This window comes from Zalophus californianus, chromosome 3 (assembly GCF_009762305.2).
Source record: "Zalophus californianus isolate mZalCal1 chromosome 3, mZalCal1.pri.v2, whole genome shotgun sequence".
Lineage (NCBI taxonomy): Eukaryota > Metazoa > Chordata > Mammalia > Carnivora > Otariidae > Zalophus > Zalophus californianus.
Genome location: NC_045597.1, coordinates 74162393 through 74184564, shown reverse-complemented (window position 1 = coordinate 74184564; position 22172 = coordinate 74162393). Strand labels below are relative to the sequence as shown.

Genomic DNA, 22172 nt, shown 5'->3' with positions numbered 1-22172 from the left:
CGTTAAGCGTCTGCCTTCGGCTCAGGTGATGATCCCAGGGTCCTGGGATCAAGCCCTGCATCGGGCTCCCCGCTCGGTGGGAAGGCTGCTTCTCCCTCTCCCACTCCCCCTGCTTGTGTTCCCTCTCTCGCTATGTCTCTGTCTGTCAAATAAATAAATCTTAAAAAAAAAAAAAAAAGAAAAAGAAAAATCCTAAGAGAAACTACATTCACAGTACTGTATTATCGAAAAAGATCCACTTACAAGTGGACCCACACAGCCCAAACCTGTGTTGTTCATGGGTCAACCCTTCTTCTAATTTGCAAAGACATTTTAGGCAAAAAGGAAAAAACACACTTAAAACCCCACAAGCACAAATAAACCAACTTTAATAGATATTATTTTGTATTTATATAGCGCCTTCTTCAAGAACCTTAGATGCTTTACAGACATTATATCTAATTAATCCCCACAACAACCCTGTGAGGTAGGTATTACTCCCATTTTACAAGATAGGGAGACTGAAGCACAGAGAGGTTAAGTGACTTGCCCAAGGTCACACGGTTAAATTCACTGAAGAGCCAGGACCTGAGCGCCTTAGCCTCCCGGCTCCCAGTTAAATACCTCATGAGAGAATCTTTAATGAAAAGTATCCTTAAAGAAAGTATCAAGAGTAGTATGTTATGAAAGTGAGGTCTTTCTACTGCCATCACGGAAAAGAAAAAAAACCCAATACTGATGGTTAAAGGCAACAAGACCCATATATTACACATTTTCTTTTTTTCCCTTTTCCTGAACTCTCACGGCCCCCGTCTTAAGCAATCTTCTAAAGGTAAAGTTTCCAAGACAGAAGCCATATGACTTGGCAGTGAGACTTAATTTAGAATATTTACTTTCAGTTATGATAATTTATAGAAATTTTTATTCCAATATACAAAAAATATGGGACAGCCATCCCCACAAACATGTACATGGTTAGAGAGCAATCAGCCACCATTTACAACCTACCCCCGCCCCTCATTTCAATCGCAGTCAACCAACATACAACCTGACAATGCTTTCTATATGGGTCACTTCTCTTACTAAATACCTGCATTTTTTCCCCCACCCCTAACCCTATGTTTTTAAAGTATAATGAGTTTCTGATAAGCTTCAAAACATTTTATGTAGATGCAGCTGTACTAAGAGTAAAAAGGAAATTGAGAACCATCACCCCACAGTCCCTCCCCTGACAAATCATACTATTAAACACGGTGTAGATGTGAACAGTGTGTGACTACCAAGGAACTCAATAAAAATGCTAGAACTTGCTTTAATATGAAATTTAACCTTGCTTTTACTGTATTTTTTTAAATGCAAAATGTAAAAACAAACACAGCGTAGTATTCCAATGCTGTACCTCTATGCAAATGACTTCATCTCTCTCATCCATGCTGTGGCCTGACTCAAGTAAAGACTGACTCAGCCTCACTTTGCGTCTCTCTGCACTGAACGCGGCAGAAACACAGCCTCGAATTCTGAGACAATTTGGTTTAAGCCCTCAAAATAAAAAAATGTATCCACTTCCACGTCTGTGACCTTCCCCACATTCTCAGTCGTGATTCTCTGTGCAATGTTGTCATCGGGCAGGCTACGGAACTTGTAGAAACCCACTCCAGCCAGCATAAGGCTTTAGCGACTATAATCTTAAAAAGCAAGTTGTCAAAATACATCATCATTTTCTCCCAGCACATCTGCTTGAACAGCCCGATTAGCCAAGTGACCCTGTTAAAGATCAGTTCATGGAACGAATAGGTGAAGTCATTTCCTGAGCTAAAAGATACAGATAATAAATGTTAATAAATAGCAGCAGACAAAATTTTTTTTTTCATATTCAACAGTATTAGTAAAAGAAGTTTAGAAAAATTACAGCAATTAAAAAAAAACTACTGCCTAAAAGGACTTAAAGAACATCCAAGGCCCGATCGCTATTATTTTGAATATATATTCAATCACTTCCTGCACGTTACATTTGGCCACCGTCAGACAACTTACTGATGCATGGAAAAGTGTCGACCGCAATGGTTCACATACGTTTTACATTACATATATTAATTCTTAAAACTCCCAACAGAAGGAAGTCTTAACAAATGCAAAGTGTAATTTCTGAACACTCTTCCAGTAAGACTGGTAAAGATGAAGGAGGAGGGCGGCTGGAGAAAAGGACTTGCTCGGTGTGCTCCTGGCCTGTGTCACAAACACTTCATCCTCGCCGGGTTCGCAGCGAGCCTCGTGGGCTGCTGGGGTTCTGACAGACTACCTCTTTCCAGGGTAAAGAATGACGTTTGAAAAGAACATAACTGCTATGACACCAATTTTCCAAACACGGCCTCAACCTGAAACGTTAGAGTGCTTAAGACTTCTCAAGACTGGTGCACCACCACGGAGCCACAACTTCTTTATCGTTCCAACCGTGACAGGGAATTTTTGATAGTTTTTTATGGTACTGAAATTAAAGCTGAATAACTGATTTATAAACTATAACAAAAGGACAAATATTTAGCCAGAGATATCAGTTCCTCCTGAAAAAGAATATTTACCTCCTCTCGTTGCAAATTTTTCTTAAGGTATCCTAACGATTTAAAATAGAGCTTAAAATTCACCTTAAAAATAGAAACAAACAAAAGGACTAGTTAAACTGACAAAAACTAATAAAAATATGCTCAAATTTACTGACAGAATCATGGGCACTTCACACAATACTTAGACTCTACCAGTTTTAAGTAAAATAAATAAGAAAAAAAAATTATAATTACAAAGCCAGTCTTTCCCCTTGGGGAAACAAAAAGCCACTTTTGACCAATTGTTCCCTACATATACATATACTGTATATTATTATAAGCTTCTTCAGAGAAGCAAAACATATTTGTCTTCCTGACACTGGATTCTAGTGATCTGTTAGTTCTTACGTCAGGAAGGCAACTGCAAGTGTTGGGCCCAAATGTAGTCCTGGTTTACGCTTGAAAAGACCACCGAATATTCCTTCTACGTATCTTCAACACGGGCAAATTTACGCAGTGTGTTCAGTATGATCTCCTTAAATGATCAATACAACCTAGCACGGATTCCTAGTCTTTCTACTGCACCCCCAAGGAGTTCAAATCATTACTGGTGCAATTAATAAAGAGAAATGCATGTCAATTACTGGAAGGCTGTTTTACAAGAGGAGCTGCTATCTCTGATTTCACTTCCTTGTTGTGTGGAACTGCACAGACAGCATGATACCTGAGCAAATAAATCAACTACCATGATAGGAAGAGCGTGTTAATCCACAGTCTTTGCTTTATTGTGTGCAAAGTGTGCTACTGCCCCCTGAGCTTCCTGCATTTCTCTTGTCTTGAAAAATCAGTGCTTGATCCTTTCCAAAATAACCAGAGAAGAAATGAGGCAGAAAGTGTCTCTTCATCACGGTCCCTTCTCAGTCCCGAGACTGATAGAAAAGGATGTAACCAGACTCAGAGTTCTTTGAGATATCTGATGTCAACCCGTAGAATTCTTCAATAGCTTGTGCATCTATTTTCTGTGAGGCAAAATGGAAATATTAGTACAGAAATGAGCTCTTCAGTCCAGTAAAGTCTTCCACATTTCTTAGAATCATGCCTTTCATTTTCTTGTTTATAAAACAGCTCTGCACAACGAGAATGGCTTAAATGAAAAAGACTGATCATGCCAAGTATTGGTGAGAACGTGAAGCAAACAGGGCTCTCATGCATGGCTGGCAGGAAGGCAGGATGGGACAGAGACCTTAGGGAAATGTTTAGCATTATCTTCTAAGGCTGAACATACAACTACCCTTTGATCCAGCAATTCTATGCCTAGGGAACAGAATTACCTGAACTATACGAAACCACCAATTCCCAACCCTTTGTGACCTGTGAAAATGGCAATTTCATATGGTCCCACCTAACATACACCCAAGAAAAATGAGTGCATATGTCCAGCATTAGACAAGGGTGATCAAGGCAGTTTTACTGATAAGAGTCGGTAAGGGACGAAAAGGCAAATTTCTAACTTGTTATATTCTTACAATGGGAAATTACACAGCCATAAAAAGAAGAACCACAATAGGCAGCAAGAATGAACTGCTAGATACAAAAGAAGTCATACTGGACGAGTCTATTTACAGTCAAACAGAGGCAAAATTCATCATAATGATAAAAGTCACAACAGCGGGTTCAGAGGACAGGCGGGGGAGGGCAGGAAAGCTGTGAAGACGGACCAGGAAGAGGATACGGGGGCTTACCGACCAGGGGCTTACTGAAGGGTGTTAAAAATGTACTCTACCTCGATCTGCAGAGTGGTTACAGAGTGTGTGTGCGTGCACACTCACATGCAAAAAATTCAAGTGTTGCTTAAGATCTGTGTACTTTCTGTACGTATGTTACAGCTCAATAGTTTTTTTTAGACAATGAAAGATTTTTTTTAAACTAGCTCTCTTTTCTTTGTTTTATTCTAAGCATTTTGACGGTCACCTGACCATTCAAGCATTGGGATTGGCTGCTGGGGAGTAAGAAGTAGGAATCTGACTACAATCTGAAGACCTCGACATTTGTCCAATATTTATCACCTGTCATATTCTCAGAATGAGAGCTTGGGAGAAAGAAGAGTAAAATACACAACTTTGAAGAAAAATAAGAAATTCAGGAACTACTTACTTCTACAATGTCGTCATCAAACAACAACCAAAAATCATGACTCTTAACTATTGCAATATAATGTCCTCGATTGGGACCACTAAAACAAAGAGAAAGAGAAGTTAGTTTCATACAATGTTTATTAATATCACTCTTCTGTGCCCTCAACTTCATGTTCTATAAAGGAGAATAACTGAAACCGATAAAAATACTCCTTATCTATTCCTCCCCAAAATATCAAGCTACATTGATGTGACTTGGCATTCAATTTTATAACCAAATACTACTCTACTTTGAGAGCTATAACCAGCATTCTATTTATATAAAGCTATGCTATTCAAATTATTTGTTGCCTTTGTAATAATTTAATTATAATTTTTAAAATAATTTTCAAATTTGCTTCTATGAAAAATTTAAATACACTTTTTAGCATTTGGGGGGGATGGTAGAAGGTCACAGCCCCGAGTTTAACTAGAGAACAACACATGTAGCATTTTTTCTAAGTCTTATTCCCTTGGCCATAGTTTTTCTCTTGAGGAAAGATACCATACCATGTGATGCCTAAAAAAGCAAAGGTATCACATCTATAGTTCTGAAATCAAGCCTGGCCTTCATAAACTTCTTTAAAAACAAATGACATTTTGTTAGTATTATTAGTGCTATTTTCAAGTACCTGGATCTCAGCACCATTATAATTCTTAGAATTGCCTCTGCATCTCATTTTAAACAAATCTGGAATAAAGAAATCTAGAAATGCATAAAAATGCAGGTGGGATTATTTCTTTTCAAAAATATCCTCTGCTTTATAAAGGACATGGCAAAGATTTTAACCTCTCCCAGTTGAAATGTGACTCATTATAAAAGCTTCTATATAATTCTTTATTAAATTAAATTCCATTGTAATTATTACATTATAGAATTTGAGATAATTTTCAACACAAACTGCTGTTTATGGTGAACAGCAAGATCAGATAACAGAATAAGCAGCCTCCTGTGTGCCCTTGTCTCGGCTCCTCTGACCCTGGCAAAATGACAAAAACAAGAGTACCTCTCTTTCTCCACAGAAGAAAATACCTCACAGCTTTTTTTTTTTAAGGCTTTTAATGCTAAAATAAATTTTAAAATAAAAACTAAAAAAAATAAATAAAATATTTTCCCCATTTCTATAGGGTTCATCTAAAGAGTCTTGTGTTTTATAGTGAGAGGGTAAGATTTTTTTTTTTTTTTTTTAATTTTTAAGGTGGTGAACATAAAAATCAGAAAGGCTGAGGAACAGAGCCTGAGAGGGAAGACGGCAGGTGGGCTGAGGGCCGGTAGGTGTAAGACTGAAAAGGGTAGGCAGCTGTTCCCTCTGGCAAAGAAGCAGTCTGAAGAACAAAAGACAAAAGCTAATTACAGAAACCAGTAAGATGAAGAAGGGCTAAGGCTAATAAACTTCTACCTAAGAAAACCGCGGATTAGGGACTTGCATTCTGAACATAAGACATGCTCAGTTCAGTATGTATGAATGCGTCATGTGTGCAAATAACTGTGCTGGTTGCTGTGGGGATTACAAAGGCACCAACAACTTCCCTGAAGACACCGTAAGTACAGGAGAGAGCCCTCCCAAAACACAATACAGGGTCCAATAATTGGATATAAAAGCAGAGCTGCAGAGGTAGTGCAACCCACAGACCTCATCCAGCGAGAGAGGAGAGAGAGGCCTGAAGAATCAAGGGAGGTTGGTTCTGATGGAGCTGGGGCCGGAGATGGGCTGAAAGGATCACACGCAATCATTCCGCAGGCACCTGTTAGAAATCTACTATATGCCAGGCATTCAGGAGAGAGAACGCGTGAGCTGGACTGGCACAGGCTTGCTTACAGTGAGCATGGTCCACAGGTGAAGGATGCGGGCAAAGTACACCCTTTCTACTCTCACAGGAAAAAGAACTACGAGTAAATCTGATAAGTAAAAAATAAGATTTGAAAATGTTTTTAATCTTTGTTAATGGACAAATCATTTCCTGTTTTAAGAAGTGCCTGTTCTCCTAACGGAAATGGACCTCCAATCTGACAAATACAATACGATACAGTAGCAGTTATGTGAACACGGAGGCAGGGCACCAGATGGAGCCGGGCTGGAGAGAAGCGCACCCAGCACGGCTTCCAGAGAGGCTTCCGGAGAGGTTCAGAGAGGGCAGGAGGGAAGGCAGGCGGAGGAATCACAGTGAGAGAAGAGGAGTAAGGAGTCGCGGAGGGGGCCCCAACTGTGATCAGGAATCTCAGAGCTCATGGTCTTGTGAGTAAAACAATTCCAAGAACCCTAGCATAATCTAAGTAGAGTGAAACTTGTAACTGTCCCCGAATCTGAAGAGGCTAAGGAACAGTTAAGTGAGGATGTGAAAAAGTAATATTATGATGTTGTTATTGTTAAGAAAACAGTAGCAGCAGCTAAGCGATTTGCATTCCCCCTTTAACCCTAACACCACAGCGAGGTCGGTAACATGATTTGCATTTTACACAAGAGAAAGCAGACATTCAGGGAGTACTGTATGAAGTCACACCAGCCATAAATGGCAGGACAGAACCGAAAGCCGGGTTTCTCTGACTCTAAAACCTCTGGTTTGAATCACTCCACCAAGGTTAAGTTGTCTGGTAAGGTTTTCCTCCATTCAGAGGTCTCCAGGCTTCCTTTAGAACAGAATGTTCCAAGCATGTAAAAGAAAGATTACTGCTGAGGATGGAAGACAAGGAGGCAGGCGGAAAGGGACAGTGGAGTTACAGCAAGGTTACCACCTGGGCTGTCCTTACATTTTCTCAACAGAAAGCTGGGAGGGACAGCTTAAGGTGAGAAGGCCAGGGACTTTTTTCACTGGCTGAAACATGCTGTTAGTACAAGTTTCCCCAAGCCAGGGGGAAAAGAGTGAGTGTCTCTCTTCAAATTATACAGGAAATTCTAAACAGTCAATGAAGACTGCATGTTCCAAATACACACTTTGACTGTGTGATGCTCCTGTAGTTTTGAGAATTTTTTGAGCTACTTTATAAATGCACATATATAGAATGAGATAGCACACTAAATTGACTATCGAAATAAACATACTGATTGATAAAATCAGAAAACTTGTCTTCAAAGATTATTTCCAAAGCCATTTTAAATGTTTTCATAACCACTGTAATGATGAACATACGCAATTAATCTAAGAATTTATTTTGTAAAACCTATTTAGGCATCATTTTTACTGAAAAGAAAAAGAGGAAAAAAGAGATGACAAGAAAGGAGAAGAAAAGAAATGAAATAAAAAGAAAATCTAAGAGGTCTTAAAGTTCCTTTAGAGTAATATTTACAGAATAAGAGTGAAAATCAAATCTGAGCAATAATATTTCAATATATAGAAGTTTAAGGAGGAAATGATAAATGCACTGTATCTGAAAGATCCCATTTTGCAACCAAGTTATCCTGATGCTAAAGCCCCTGGCAGGTCTAGAGTGGAAGCACTCGGGCCCATCCTGAACACCTGCCCCCGGACAAAGATCCTCGCCCGCGCAGCCCACGGTTGCAGTTACCTTCCACAGTGAACCACCACGGCGACAAGGTCGTACATTCTGTCAGGGTTGGTCGCATCACCAGAGGTGTTAAACAGACGAAGTTCTAAAGGAAAAACTACCCGATAAGACAGTTTTGTGTATCGATGAAGTTGATCCATGTATTTAAACCTCTTCAGGTGTAGAGCTAGAATCATGGGCAGTTTTTTAACTTTCATCCTATTCAAATAAACATGGAAACAAAATTTCATGAAAGGCACTCATACCATGTCCTTAAAAGAACTACCAAACTTTATGATTCCATTAACAAATAGTTCATGGTCAGTTTTAATAACCCAGCACTGCCCACTTCTGCATATTCCTACCAATTATTTTTATAGTGGCGAAGCAACATTCTGAACATGTTAAGACTATCCCACCCCACCCATCATCACTAAATGACATAATTTGACTTTGTACTCCATACGGCTTCAAAGTAGATGGACCGGCATCAGTCCTTTGTTCAGAAATCCTTATTCTGAAATACAGGCCCCTGAAGATCAGGCTAACTGCACATGAGGCCGATGATGGGTGGAGGAAAACCAGTTCCTTACAGCTGCTAACTCCTTTGGACGTGAGTGCAGACAGGGCCATTTGTTCTATCGGTCTATATAATTCAATAACGGATGGAGAACAGGACATGATGAGAAAGCATTAAAGACCATTCTGTGAAAGGTGTTTGCCAGAGATTAAGAAATAACTCCATATGAAGAATGACGACTACATGTATTCTAGAAAGGGAGTTAAATGACCTGCAAATTTAGGAGATAAGTTTTTAACTGGCTATCTTCCACATTTTAAATAATCTTTAGTATGCCCTTAAATGCCATTTCTCTCTGACACGACCTCTGCACTCCTACTTCATCTAACGACAGTTTATTCTTCTGAAGTCTCAGCTCACATGTTATAACCCCTGGCATAAATATCTCCTCCCTTCAATCCCCCATTGGTACTTCACGGATTCAGAGAGTGTGTGAGTGTGTGTGTGTGTGTGTGTGTGCACTTCACGGATTCAGAGTGTGTGTGTGTGTGTGTGTGTGTGTGCACTTCACGGATTCAGAGAGTGTGTGAGTGTGTGTGTGTGTGTGTGCACTTCACGGATTCAGAGTGTGTGTGTGTGTGTGTGATGTTATAACCCCTGGCATAAATATCTCCTCCCTTCAATCCCCCATTGGCACTTCACGGATTCACTGTGTGTGTGTGTGTGTGTGTGTGTGTGTGTGTGTGTGTGTGTGTACACACCATTTACAACGCCATAAAATATTTAGATGATTATGGGTCTTTCTCTTCTTCTAGGATCTGAAGTCTTGGCAGGTAGAAACCTTTTTTTTTTTTCCATTTTATTTCTCTATTGAGCAACATGCCTGGCACATGACAGATACTTGACAAATGTAGTGGAACCGAATTCTGTATGTGTTCAATGAAGCATAACGCTTTTCATAATTAAAACATAAAATTTACTAAGCCATTGCCTCTAATGAAGTGAAAACAAAAATCATTTTGTAGCATTTACTAAATCTGCATCCTACGAATTTTAAATGTGGTGGGCAGCTTATTATTTCAGAAACATTTACGATTCTACCCTGGCCTTTGAAAAACATCAAGAATAAACAGACAATCATTCCTGGAAAGAAATCTAGCAGTATAAGAGTTTTTATGGCCTTTGCCTCAGGAATCCCACTTCTAGGACTGAAATATATCATCTCAAATACAAGACTTCTGAAAAAAAAAAAAAAACATTCACTTCTAGGGTTATTTTATATCGTGAAAAACTGGGAAAGTCCAGGAGACAGGCATATGACAGAGATATTGTGCGTTAAGTTCCAGACCACCACAGTAAAGTAAGTATTGCAATAAAGCCAATGAAGTGAAATTTTTGGTTTCCCAGCGCATACAAAAGTTAGATTTACACTATATCTATTAAATGCACAATAGCATTATGTCTAGAAAAACAATGCAGATACCTTAATTTAAAAATATCTCATTGCTAAAAAAAAAAAAAAGGCAAACCATCATCTAAAACTTCAACAAGTCGTAATCTTTTTGCTGGGGACAAGGGTCTTGGCTCACTGCTGGTGGCTGCTGACCCATCAGGGCGGTGGCTCCTGAAGGCTGGGTGGCTAAGGCAGTTTCTTAAAAGAAGACAATAGAGTTAGCCACACTGACTGGCTCTTCCTTGCATGAACGATTTCTCTGTAGCATGGGATGCTGTTTGAGAGCATTTCATCCACAGAACGTCTTTTAAAACTGGAGTCAATCCTCTCAAACCCTGCTGCTGCTTTATCAGCTAAGTTGATGTAAGATTCTTAATCCTTTGTGGTCATCTCAACAGTTTTCACAGCATCTTCACCAGCAGATTCCATCTCAAGAATCCACTTTCTTTGTTCATCCACAAGCAGCAGCTCCTCATCCGTTCAAGCTGGATCATGAGATCGCAGCAATGCGGTCCTATCTTCAGGCCCCACTTCTATTTCCAGTTAACTTGCTGTTTCCACCACCTCTGCAGTGACTGCCCCCACTGATGCCCTGAACCCCTCCAAGACCTCCGTGGGGGTGGGAACCAACCTCTCCCAAACTCCTGTGAATGTGGAGATTTTGACCTCTTCCCATGAATATTTTAAAAGCATCTGGAATGGTGAATCCTTTTCAGAAGGGTTTTATTTGCTTAGCCCACATCTATCAGAGGAATCACTATCTATGACACCTATAACCTTACAAAATGTATTTATTAAAATATAAGATCTTCAGGGTTTCATATGTAGCTGAGCAGCTCCCTCACAGCAATCTATTAAAAGTCAGCCCTCAACACAAGAAAAAAATATTAAAAATAACAATAATAAAATAAAAAATAAAACTTGAAAGTCAAAATGACTCCGTGATCCAGGGGCTGCAGACTGGATGCTGTGTCAGCAGGCAGGAAAACAACATTCATCTGGTCCGTCTCCGTCAGAGCTCCTGGAGGACCGGGTGCACTGTCAGTGCACAGTAATATTTTGATAGGAATCGTTTTTCTCAGCAGCAGGTCTCAACGGTGGGCTTCCAGTGTTCGGTAAACCATGTTGTAAACAGACACGCTGTCATCCGGGCTTTGTTGTTCCATGTACAGAGCACAGGCAGAGTAGGCTCAGCATCGTTCTGAAGGGCACCAGGATTTCCGGAAGGGTCAGTGAGCACTGGCTTCAACTGAGGTCACCAGCTGCGTTAGCCCCTGACAGGACAGTCAGCCTGGCCTTTGAAGCTTTGAAGCCGGGTACTGACTTCTCCTCTGGAGCTGTGAGTCCTCGATGGCATCTTCTTCCAGTAGAAGGCTGTCCCGTCTACACTGAAAGCCTGTCGTGGAGTGTAGCCACCTGCATTGTTATCGTAGATGGACCTTCTGGACAACTTGCTGCAGCTTCTCCACCAGCCCTCGCTGCTTCACCTTGTGCTTTCTGTTGTGGAGCTGGCTTCTTTCCTTCAACCTCGTGAACCAACCTCTGCCGGCTTCAGACTTTCCTTCTGCGGCCTCCTCACCTCTCTCAGCCCTCACAGAATTACAGAGAGCTAGCTAGGGCCTTGCTCTGGATTAGGCTTCGGCTTAAGGGAATGCTGGGGCTGGTTTGCTCTTCTCTCCAGAGGAGATCAAATTCCTCTCAGAATTTCTCTGTATCAGCAATAAAACTCTTTCGCCTTCTTATGATTCATGTGCTCACTGGAGTAGCACCTTTAATGTCCTCCAAGCATGTTTCCCTTGCACTCACAACTTGGCTGATGGTTGGCGCAAAAGACCTAGCTTTCACAGCCTATCTCAGTTTCAACATGCCTTCCTCACTAAGCTTAACCATTTCTACCTTTTTGATTCAAAGTGAGAGACACGTGACTCTTCCTTCCACTTGAGCACTTAGACATCCCTGTAGGGTTACTAACTGGCCTAATTTCAATTTCGTTGTGTCTCAGGGAACAGAGAGGCCCAAGGAGAGGAAAAGAGGTGGGGGAATGGCCAGTGGACAGAGCAGTCAGAACACACACATACTATCAGGTAAGTTCGTCATCTTATACAGGCACAGTTTGTGGTATTCCCAAACAATTAGAATAACCACATCAAAGACCACTGATCACAAATCATCCTAACAAATGTCATAATGATGAAAAAGTCTGAAATACCGTGGGAATTACCAAAATATGACATAGAGACATGAAGTCAGCAAATGCTGTTGGAAAAGGGGCATTATTAATAGACTTGTTTGCCTCAGGGAATTCCATAAACTTTCAAGTTGTAAAAAACGCAGTATCTGTGAAGTGCAATAAAGCAAGGTATACCTGCACCTGTCTTATACAAACTCCTTTATACAAGAGGGAATCATCAACTCATTTTTGAGACCAGCATGAACCTGATACCAAAACCTGACAAAGGTATGAGAGAATTATAGACTAATAATACATCCTCCTCATGATATTTATTTCAAAGATGTGAAAATCAAGACATTAGCAAACTGAATCCAGCAACATATAAACCTCACTTGGTGATGATATACTAGTTCTACTAAATGAAATGTTTTTTCCTCAGGTTCTTTCTAAATAAAGACCAGTAACTGTAAAAATGGAAAGATTCCTTTATATTCCTAAATTAGCAAAATAATAATAATAAATATGTAAGGGGCATCTTAAAATATGAGTATAGCATATTTATCCTCCTGAAAAAAGCAACCTTGCCCCCTACTTAAATTTTCCAAGAAATTTTAGATCTTGGCAGAAAACTTATGCTTATCAACAGTGTGATTTTTAAAAACAAGCATGTCCTCTTCCAACCTAATCAAAATATCCTGCCAGAAAACCAGGAATGAGCAGACTTACTTTCTTAGCAAAAATGCACTGCCCGCGTACATACCAGGTTAGGAACTCAAATCTGCAGCAGCCGCTGTAAGAAGAGGCGGCGGGACCACCGTGATGAGGAGCACATCCTTCCTATTTGGGGTCTTATTACCCAGAAGCAGACCCTGACCCGGGGAGCCAAGAAGGAAGGGGAAGAAGCAGCTAAGGGTTCAGTCTCTGGAAAAGTCGCACAGAGGGCAGCTTCAGCCTGGTGCGGCCAGGGAACTCTGAGCTCTGGATTTCACTGCAGGTTACTCTGTACCTCCAGCAAGGTAATTAGGTTTTCGCACTCTCTTCTCCATCTGCTGGTCAGAGGTCACGGGGGAAAGAAACTCTCAGGAGCTTCCTTCAGCAGCAGACCAAGGGGAGGCCCCCAGAGAAGAGGCAGAGTGAGAGCATCCTACAGGAGTGGGGGCATGGAGAACGGGCACTGTCTGCAACCATTCCCAGACCAGAACACCAGCTACTCCGCTGCAGGCTACAGGTGGCCCCAGGAACGCAGGTTCCAGATTCCAGTACTGTCTGCTGCTTTGATTTTTTTACCCCTCCCCCTGCCAAGAAAAGCCAAAACCATTTTTAAAGTAAAATTTCCCATTTGTATAAATTGTGTGAGCCCAGCCAAGAGGCCTATATGTTGAATGTGGGCCAAAGGGCACTAATATGCAAACTCTGCCACAGAGAAATTTAACATCCCAGCACAAGCACATAAGAACTTAAAATTCTGTTGGCAGAGAAGTCTTTTTTTTTTTTTAAGATTTTTTTTTTTGACAGAGAGAGAGAGAGAGAGAGAGAGAGAAGCACAGAGGGAGAGGGATAAGCAGGCTTCCCACGGAGCAGGAAGCTGGATGCAGGGCTCGATCCCAGGACCCTAGGGTCATGACCTGAGCCGAAGGAAGACGCTTAACGACTGAGCCACCCAGGCACCCGGGCAGAGAAGTCTTGACCGCACAGAAGAGTTTAGTAGTTGTACAAACATAAAATCCCACATTCTCATATACTATCACGTCCACAGGGCCTACCTGGGGCAGGTCAGGCTGAGGGGCGAGAGAACAGAAGCTAGGACTAGATGTGAGGAAGACACCAAATGACGGAGTTGGCAGCACTGAGAGGAAAGTCAAGACACAACAGAGCCTGACCACCAGCACGTGTTCTCAAGGAAGGCAGTCAGTGGACAGGGGAGGTGGGCGTGGAGCGCCCCGACCAGAGGGGTAAGAGTACTGAGTGCTATCTGTAGATGCTACCAGCTGTGCATCCAGACAGCATCAACCTGTCAAAAGACACAAGGACCCAGGAAACCAGAAACACAGCTCAGATTCAGGAGGATTCTAATGGGGAAGGGGTGCTACAGTCTGAATACTTGTGTCCCCCCAAAAGTCCTGTGTTCAAAACCTAAGGCCCCACGTGATGGTACTAGGAGGCGAGGCCTCTGGGAGGTGCTTAGGTCATGAGGGTGGAGCCCTCAGGAATGGAAGTGGTATCCTTATCAAAGAGATGCTACAGTTTGCTGGCATCCTTCCACCACGTGAGGACACAATGAGAGGGCACCCACTAGGAAGCAGGAAGAGAACCCTCACCGGCACATGGCATGCTGGTGCCTTGATTTTGGACTGCTAGCCTCCAGAACTCCAGGAAGGACGTTTCTGCTGTTTATAATCCACCCAGTCTATGATAATTTTGTTACAGCAGTCTCAATGGACTAAGGCAGGGTACGTGCCCGGGGTGGCTGGGGATGTTGACAACAACATGGCTGCTGACAGGACACTAATTGTGATTAGGACCTGCAGATGGAGGGATAAGATATGGATCTGGTTATGAAAAAGGAGCAAAAGGGAAGAATTTGCCCTCAGAAACAGGAAGAGCCTCAATTACTAGATCCAGGGTAGATGGAGACAGACAGTGGCCATGACACCTTGATGCTGGCTGACCTGGGCGCTGCGAGAGTCTTCCCCAGTGCCTCACACAGACAGCACTGGGCCTGGAGGTGGGCTAAGCTGCGTCCGGCATAAAGGGAGTGTAAGGGGAGTGAAGAGAAGAAGGATGTGTAGCAGAGAACCAGTCAGGCTGGCTCAGCTTCCAGTCCAGCCACTCATCGTCAGATCCCCGCACTAAGGCCGAGAGGAGTGACAGAGGAGTGCTCTTTAAAAACCTCCAGCACCACTCCCACCCCAATGCCCAGAGGACAGGAAACCACCACCAGAAACAAGGCCATCGCATCCTCTCATTCCAGTTCCCCGGGGACATCACTTTGCTTTTCCCCAGATGCTTTATCCTCCCATTGGGTAACAGCTTATGGTTGTTTCACTTACATTTACCAAGCCGGTATTTTTCCTGGGCTGTATATAGTTTCCTGCTATATACAGTTCAACAGGTGTGCCATATAAAAAGGAGTCTATGTGCAGGTAAGTTCTGTATTAAGCTAGATAAGAAGATAAATTTCTCCTATTCTGTGGGTCTTCTCAGAGTCCATAATATGAAGCATGAATAAATAATGAAGAGGAAATTTTATTACACAGAAAATTCATTTGATCATGGAATACTTATTTTATGGTAACATTTCCAGAAATCGTTCTTCAGTGTTCCAAGATTGAAACCTTTGGTTCTGAAGAAGACATTGTCTTTATGTTAATACAAACACAGATATATTCTGAATGAAGGCCAAACCACATGCATTTTTCTATTGTGGTTAAAAAACAAATAACATAAACTTTACCATCTTAACCCTTTCTAGATGTACAGTAGTGTTCCCGATTAGCATGTTGTGGTGCAATAGATCTCTAGAACTTTTTCGTCTTGCCAACTGAAACTCTATACCCATTGAACCACTCCCCTTTTCCCCCCTCTCCCCAGACACTGGCAACCAACACTTTACTTTGTTACTAAAAATGTGACTACTTAAGATTCCTCATATATAGAGTCATAGAGAATTTGCCTTTTGGTGATTAGCTTATTTCACTTAGCATAATATGCTCAAGATTCAGCCATGCTGTAGTATGACAAAATTAGTTAACATATGAGAACTTGGATTTGAGGGGTGTTTCCACCACTTCCTAAAAGACAAGAGTGTCTCAACATGCCTAAATTGTCGGGACAAACACCATGGTTTATGCTCAACACCTACTTTCCTTCTGAGAGTCTGGAATTTTGGTACATGCTAGACAGAGGGTGCCCATTTGCCCAGCCCTCAGTTTAAAACCTTGGACACCGAGTGTGTCATGAGCCTCAGGGGAGACAACAATTCCCCATGTCAGTATTCAGTGCTGAAGGAGGAGTTCAGTGTGTCTTGTGTGACTCCACTGCACTGAACTCTTCTTGGAAGCTCCGCTGGCTTTCTGCTCTGCTGCGATTCTTTGCCATCTTTCCCTGTAAGGAGTCTTGGCTGTGGGCCTGACTATACACGCTGAGTCCTGCGAGTCCTTCCGGTGCCTCTCACGAATGGTCTGAGGGACCCCCACACATGAGACAAATCAGAATTGTGGATAAGAGGATACAAGGAGGAGAAGAGAGCATCACTTCTGTGAGATTTCCCACCAGAATACATAACCTGAACCCCAACGTAAGAAAACATGAGATGAACCCCAAGAGGGACAGTCCATAAAGTAATCTATAATTTTCAAAAGTGTCAAGATTTTTAAAGTCAAGAAAAGACTGTTCCAAATGTAAAAAGACTAAAGAGACATGAATACTAAATGTAATGTGTGTTTCTGGACTGGATCCTTTTGTTCTATAAAGGACATTACTGGGACATCGGTTCCATGAGAACAGTTAACGTGTCAGTGTTACTTGCCCCATGTGGGTAAATATGGCAATAGGAAAACTTCCTCGCCGGTCGAAAATAGCCACTCAAGTGTCCAGGATCATGAGACATCATATCAGGACCTTATTTTCAAGTGGTTTTGGGTAAAAAAAAAAAGAAAAAAAAGGCACTCTTGGTACTGTTCATACAACTTTTCTTTGAGCTTGAGATTGTTTCAAAATGATGATGACGATTCCATTCTTTGACACCAAATACCAAATAAGAGAAGGTACAAGATCCTGTGTAGGATAAGCAGAAGCTAGGGTAGGGGAAAGGAAAGGATTTTCCCCCTTCTCTCTCCTCACCAAGAAAAAGTTTACTTAAGCAGGCAAGCTTCAAAGTCAAATATTTTAACTGTACTGGTTTATGACTCTTAAATGACTTTTACTAAGTGTAGAAAATTGCTGGAGACTGCAGAGCTGAATATTGTTTATTTAGTAATAACTTAATGAGTCTTAATTACTTAATGATAAAATTAGGAATTTTTACTCAGTGTAAATTTTCAGACATCACTTTCAGCTGGAAAGGCCCATCTACAACACCCACTGCCAGAGAATCACTAACAAGTTTTTAAAAATGCTAAATTACCGTTTGTGTGCTTCCTGTTTGCTGCGACATTCTTCACAGTAATATTTGTATTCACTGCACAGAGTTTCTGTGTTGCTGAAACCCCTGTGTAAAATTCAAAATAAATTTATTTTGTCTATACCAGAAAACCGTGTATTCATTTAAAAATACTCTAAACCAAAGATATTCATTAAATTTCAAAATAAATAACTCTCCAGTTACCTTAAGCAGTGAGTGATCGATGTGTTTTGTTCCACGTCAACAGAAAGGTCTAAAAAATCTTCATCTTTGCTGCTTATCTGTAAAAATAGGGTGATTTCTTTAAATATCAGTAAATCACTGTTCTGAAATGACAGAATTAAATGCATTCATTCTCTTATTAGTAGTAAGTACATGAAGAATTCATCTTCCCCGAGTTCAAAAGAAATCTACCAAATCTGGATTATCCAAAAGGACACTGAGTAAGTGGCTCTCAACACACGTACAGGTTAAACAGCAAAGTGCAGCCGTGACTGATTCCCTGTCTGGCAAAGGCCAGCATGTGAAATCCCATTACTTTCCAAAACCTTGGTACTATTGTAAAGTATGAAACAAACTGCCCATATATACTAATTCTTAAAAAAACACAGGCTAAGACTGAATGGGGGTGCTTGGCAAAGGGCATCAACCTGTGTTGTTTCATCATTCCAGGAAATCATTTAGCCTAAAATGCCAAATTACAATCTTCATTGAGGACCTTCTTTAATCCTTCTCCAAAAAAAAAAAAAATCTAATATAAAGTTCTGTTTGAATTATGGGCAAATCATCTGATAAAAAAAATTCAAGTTATTACTTAATTCATTTGAATTGGATTAGGACGGAACTTCAGACATCAATTTTCCTAGTTCTTCCCTTCAAAGACTCTATGCCTAAGATGAGCACACAACAGGAGATCTCTGTGCCTCTCACCCACAAGGGCTATACACCTGGTGTAGTAAAGGCTTTCCTGCCTCAATAGTGCATCAGTTTTATAAGCTCAGTATCATTAACTTGTGACAGATTATGTGGCTGTATCAAAGAGGAGTAGCTGGGAGTACCAGGTATGCACGGCCTAGGGGCACCACAAGATAAGTGATCTGGGTCTCAAAACATTCAGTGAAAAAGAGTAAGAAAGAACACAGAGAGAGGAAAGAGAATGTGAGGTGCTGAGGAAAAAGAATCAGCCCAATGAAGGAGAGTAGGGTGGCAAGGGACAGTAGGGTAGAGACAGGCTAAAGCCAGACTGGGCAGGGACTTATGTGTAAGCTAAAGAGAAATAAAGATTAAAGAGCCCAGTGTTTCTCAAAATGAGGTTTGTGGTTCTCAGGCACTGCCTCAGGGGTCTTCATTTTAGATTTCCATCTTTATTATAACATAAAAAATTTGACATAAGGATTGTTCTGGATCATCTGGATACACCTGAGTTACTACGTTTGGGTTTACAATTGTGTTGGTACTGGGAAACCACCAAGTGGGGCAGTATTTAACTTTTAAAAGTGTTTGTAAACACGTCTGGTTGTTGTTGGACTCCCATGTTCTAAGGTCAGGTCACACCCAGGATGTGGGAGCCTCAGTAAAGAAGCGTAGGCTGGAGATATGGGTGGGGAGTCATCAGCACGGGTGGTAACGAAATGGAGCATGATCCTCCCAAGGCAGAGTGAAAAGCAGCCCAAAATGAAACCCTGGAGGATGCCCACATTTGAAGAATAAACAGTAGAAAAGGAATGGGACCAGAAGAAAGCACCAAAGAACAGAAGAACACAAGAAGAGGGTGCTGTTGCAGAAACCCAACCTCCTACCAAGTGGGATATTAACAAATGCATTACTAAAATCTGCCATACAAATACTGTCTCCTCCAAGAAGCCCACTCTGAACCTTCACAACTGCTTCCCACTCCCTTATTCATCTTCTGCCAACCTCTACCCATCTTCTACCTGGCATAGCCGGTACTCAAGTATTTGTGCAAAACTAAATGAAGAAATGATATATATTCACTCTGAGAAATCCTCAATTTCATCCCTCTAGCTGAATTTGATAAAGGCATGGTACTAATGATCATTTACTGAATCTGCAAGATGATGATGGAGATTTTGAGGAAACAGTCTCAAGTCATACCCTTAATTCTTGGGAGACTATCTGCAAATATATATTGTTGACCACAGGAGGACCTAGTGAAGAATGGGTGGACGGATCACTATCCATCCACTACAAATAAAATTAATAAATATTTGAGCAAACAAGGATGGGTGATATCACTTTCTCCATCTAATCCTCACTCCCCATCATCCTCAGTAAACTTCAAAGGCCTTACACCACAGTATCGCACAGACCTCCCAAACCTACTATGCCAGCCTCACCTATTACTGCATTTCTCAACAAGCAATGCAAATTTAACTATTTTCTGTTTTATTGAAGAGGATAAATTATACATATCTTCTAACACGGACCAAATTCCATCATACAAAACATCAAGCAACTGCCAAATTCTCTGATTATACCTACTATTCCAACTGAAATACTGCTCTAATAATTGGACAGTACATTTATTTCCTAAAGCTTAGAACTCAGCTACAATAAAATTTTTCTTTGTAAGATGTGTCTACAAAACTTCTGTTAAATAACTAGAGTTGGTTAGATTGAACAAATATGAGTACTGAGACCAATTCCTGTCACCAAACATTGCCCAAATTCTTACTACAATTAACTAATGGCTGCAGCAATGAGCTATAATCCTTACTCTAACCCAAAAACATCTTCACGGGATGTTAATGTATTCAAACACTCAATTATACCTCTTTCACTTGATGTGAGAGAGGGTCACCAATAAAAATGTATTTCCACAAGAGAATTTTATTCATTTATGACTACTGTGTCCTTCTTTAACTAAAATCACACTACCGACAGCAATCATTTTCCAAATGCCTGGTTATAGTTGAAAAGATCAATGCATAATCAACAGTCAATAGATCACTCATCGATATGGGTTACAGTTCTATTTAAAGACCCTATCTTTTTATTCATGGTTGTACCAAAAGGGTCACCATTTGCTTTAAGAGATAGAGAACGGCGAGAAAGAGAGAAAGAAACCACAATACTATTTACATTAGCACCAAAAACAAAAACCACACTTACCTATATAAACATAATAAAATAAGTATAAGATCGACATAAGGAAAACTACAAGATGATTTCTTTCTAAATCAAAGAAGATGTAAGTAAGTGTATAGTCCATGTAAATGGACAGTAAGATTCAAGACTGTCAAGATGTCAGTTCTTCCCAACTTGACCTACAGATTCAACACAATCGCCTTTGAAATCACAGCACATTGTATTACGGATAGTAAACTAGTTTCTAAATTTCGTATGATTCCACAATTTATATGGAGAGGCAAAAGGCCCAGAGAAGACAAAGCAATAATCATCAAAACTTGAAGGCAAGTTGTCCTTCAATAGTGTCCTTCAATAAATGAATGGATAAACTGCGGTATATCCACATAAGGAAATATAATTGACAAAAAGAAATGAGCTATAAAGCTACAAAAAGACATGGAGTCACCTTAAATACATACTGCTAAGTGAAAGAAGACAATCTGAAAAGGCCTCATACTCTATGATTCCAAATATACGACATTCTGGAAAAGTCAAAACTATGGAGGCAGTAAAATGATCAGTGGTTGCCAGGGATTTGGGGAGGAAGGAGGGATGAATTTGTGAAAGACAGAGTGATGCTACTCTGTATGATACTGTAATGACAGACATGTGTCACTATACATTTGTCAAAATATATGGAACCAAAGAACAGACAACACCAAGACTGAACTCAAATATGAACTACAGATTTTAGTTAATAATGTATCATTATTGGCCCATCAACTGCAACAAATGTACCTCAGTAATGCAAAACGTTAATCATAGGGGAAAGTGGAGGAAAGGAGAGAGATATTTGGGAACTTCTGTACTTCCCACTCAATTTTTCTGAAGTCCATTAATTAAAAAAAAATACAGTTTCTTAGTAGCCTCCACTAACTATGCTAGTCTTCCAAATATTCATAAAACACCTGTCTTACTTTCTTGCTTGTGAATTCTCTTTTCCAATGGACGATGCTACTCTTCTAAGCTATTAAAAACTAGTCATAGGGCGCCTGGGTGGCTCAGTTGGTTAAGCGACTGCCTTCGGCTCATGTCATGATCCTGGAGTCCCAGGATCGAGTCCCACATCGGGCTTCCTGCTCAGCAGGGAGTCTGCTTCTCCCTCTGACCCTCTTCCCTCTCATGCTTTCTCTCTCTCATTCTCTCTCTCTTTGAAATAAATAAATAAAATCTTTAAAAAAAATAAAAAAAATAAAAACTAGTCATAGAACCATCACAGTAAAGACTGGACTGGGCAAAAAAAAAAACAAAAAAACATCCATTTAGTGGATGCTAAATCTCGGGGGAGATTTTGATGAACAAGATATTTGTGTCTCCCCACAGACAGCCTCCTAGTTACTAGGGCATAAAAGCCAGTCATTATCAATTGGAGAAAGTGAAGAACACCTTGAATGAGAGATCAAAATTAATTTTACCAATGAGAGGCAGACGGATATTGTGTGCCCAGATATGAGACCTTGAGAAAGGCACAACATTAACTGAATCCCACTCCAGGCAAGAATGCATACCTGCATCTCAGCAGAAGGGAACATCAAACTCAGTATGAGAAATGTTAGACTTTTTTTAAAAAGACATAA

At 40.7% G+C, this 22172-nt stretch overlaps 1 protein-coding gene across 2 annotated transcripts in view; it reads right to left on the bottom strand.

The window, feature by feature from the left end:
* Window positions 1–351: 351 nt before the first annotated feature.
* USP12 (ubiquitin specific peptidase 12) overlaps window positions 352–22172 on the bottom strand; it is a 94065-nt gene continuing 72244 nt past the window's right edge. For both annotated transcript variants that reach the window (XM_027589890.2, XM_027589891.1), the window contains 5 exons: window positions 17650–17726; window positions 17449–17532; window positions 8199–8396; window positions 4674–4752; window positions 352–3538 (listed from right to left, as the gene is read on the bottom strand). In XM_027589890.2, the coding sequence (XP_027445691.1) occupies window positions 3437–3538; window positions 4674–4752; window positions 8199–8396; window positions 17449–17532; window positions 17650–17726 (540 nt within the window). In that variant the 3' untranslated portion in view covers window positions 352–3436. The remainder of the gene's footprint in view (window positions 3539–4673; window positions 4753–8198; window positions 8397–17448; window positions 17533–17649; window positions 17727–22172) is intronic.